The sequence below is a fragment of the Sardina pilchardus genome, chromosome 22 (assembly GCF_963854185.1).
Source record: "Sardina pilchardus chromosome 22, fSarPil1.1, whole genome shotgun sequence".
NCBI lineage: Eukaryota > Metazoa > Chordata > Actinopteri > Clupeiformes > Clupeidae > Sardina > Sardina pilchardus.
In genome coordinates, this window is record NC_085015.1 from 6,122,317 (window position 1) to 6,124,816 (window position 2,500).

At 48.4% G+C, this 2,500-nt stretch overlaps 1 protein-coding gene across 1 annotated transcript in view; it reads left to right on the top strand.

Moving 5' to 3' along the window:
• The window catches only part of tanc2b (tetratricopeptide repeat, ankyrin repeat and coiled-coil containing 2b), a 164,510-nt gene that overhangs the window by 45,676 nt on the left and 116,334 nt on the right, over positions 1-2,500 (top strand). Inside the window, exon 3 of the mRNA XM_062526922.1 lies at positions 1,695-1,801. Within this exon, the coding sequence (XP_062382906.1) occupies positions 1,732-1,801 (70 nt within the window). The 5' untranslated portion in view covers positions 1,695-1,731. The remainder of the gene's footprint in view (positions 1-1,694; positions 1,802-2,500) is intronic.

Genomic DNA, 2,500 nt, shown 5'->3' on the forward strand with positions numbered 1-2,500 from the left:
CCCTGAGAGACACCCTTGACAGGATCATATTGCTCATCAGTCAGCCTATCAGGAGAATACACTCCCCAACACACACACCAGTCTCATGATGCAGCCCTACTGCGTTACTCTGATAGAACACTCCTCAACACACACTCCTCAACACACACACCAGTCTCATGATGCAGCCCTACTGCGTTACTCTGATAGAACACTCCTCAACACACACTCCTCAACACACACACCAGTCTCATGATGCAGCCCTACTGCGTTACTCTGATAGAACACTCCTCAACACACACTCCAGTCTCATGATGCAGCCCTACTGCGTTACTCTGATAGAACACTCCTCAACACACACTCCTCACTCAACACACACTCCAGTCTCATGATGCAGCCCTACTGTGTTACTCTGATAGAACACTCCTCAACACACACTCCTCACTCAACACACACTCCAGTCTCATGATGCAGCCCTACTGCGTTACTCTGATAGAACACTCCTCAACACACACTACCCAACACACACTCCAGTCTCATGATGCAGCTCTACTGCGTTACTCTGATAGAACACTCCTCAACACACACTACCCAACACACACTCCAGTCTCATGATGCAGCCCTACTGCGTTACTCTGATAGAACACTCCTCAACACACACTACCCAACACACACTCCAGTCTCATGATGCAGCTCTGCTGCGTTACTCTGATAGAACACTCCTCAACACACACTACCCAACACACACTCCAGTCTCATGATGCAGCTCTACTGCGTTACTCTGATAGAACACTCCTCAACACACACTACCCAACACACACTCCAGTCTCATGATGCAGCCCTACTGCGTTACTCTGATAGAACACTCCTCAACACACACTCCTCAACACACACTCCAGTCTCAATGATGCAGCCCTACTGCGTTACTCTGATAGAACACTCCTCAACACACACTCCAGTCTCAATGATGCAGCCCTACTGCGTTACTCTGATAGAACACTCCTCAACACACACTCCAGTCTCATGATGCAGCCCTACTGCGTTACTCTGATAGAACACTCCTCAACACACACTCCAGTCTCATGATGCAGCCCTACTGCGTTACTCTGATAGAACACTCCCCAGCTGCATGCTGATATTTCACATTGTTTACACTCTAAATGTTTGCTCTCTCCTCTCTCCTCTCTTCTCTCTCTCCTCTCTCCTCTCTTCTCTCTCTCCTCTTTCCTCTCTCTCCTCTCTTCTCCCTTGACACCTCACCCCCTTCCTCTCTACACTTCTCTCTTCTGTCATCTGTTTCCCTCTCTTCTCAACTCACTCCCTCTCCCCTCTATCCTCCTCTCCTCTCCTCTCCTCTCCTCTTCCTCATCTCCTCTCCTCCTCTCTCCTCTCTTCTTCCCTTTATCTCTCTTCTCAACTCTCTCTGTACTCCTCCTCTCCTCCTCTCCTCCTCTCCTTTTTTCTTCTCTGCTCTTCTCTCATCCCTTCATCTTATCTCTCTTTTCAACTCTCTCTGTACTCCTCCTCTTCTCTTCTCTTCTCATCTCTTCTTCTCTCTATCTCTCTTCTCAACTCTCTCTGTTCTCCTCCTCTCCTCTCCTCTTCTCATCTCTTCTTCTCTCTATCTCTCTTCTCAACTCTCTCTGTACTCCTCTCCTCCTCTCCTCTCTCATCTGTTCATCATGTCTCCTCTCTTCTTCTTCTCCTCTCTTTAGATCTGTCGCTCCGTAGCTCACATCCTCCGCTGCTGCCATGTTCCGGAACAGTCTGAAGATGCTGCTGACGGGCGGCAAGTCCAACAGGAAGAACCGCAACAGCAGCGGTGAGTCATCGTGACCTTTGACCTTTCACCTCTGAACTCTGACCTTTATCCTCCTCTGTCAGACCAGGTGGTGGTGAGCCCATGGACTGCACTTTATGTGAAAAGGAAGTAATTTGGCCGGGATGTTGAGAATACAGAAATGTGCTCATCTATAAACACATACTGAACACAGACACAGACACACACACACACACACACACACACACACACACACACACAATGCTCTATAAATTGAGATGAACTTTGTTGTTGATTTATGTTGTGTGTATTTATGCATTTGTTTGTGTGTGTGTGTGTGTGTGTTCCTGTCTGTTTGCTTCATTCTCTGACATTTCTGGAGTGTAAGCCCTGACTCACTCTGTCTGTTTGTGTGGCTATCCCCCTGTAAGCCTGCTGGTCTGAGTGCTGTGTACACACACTCACACACACACTCTCACACTCACTCACACACACACACACACACTCTCACACTCACACACACACACACACATACACACACACACACACACACACACACACCACAACTAAGCCTGCTGGTCTGAGTGCTATACACAAACACAAACACACACACACACACACAAACACACACACAACCCCTGTAAGCCATGGCTGCCCACCAACACAGCCAAGGTCACCTCAAGGACACACTGATCCGTAGTCATCATCAGACTGCTAATCCTCCTGCTAAAAGAGCGGATG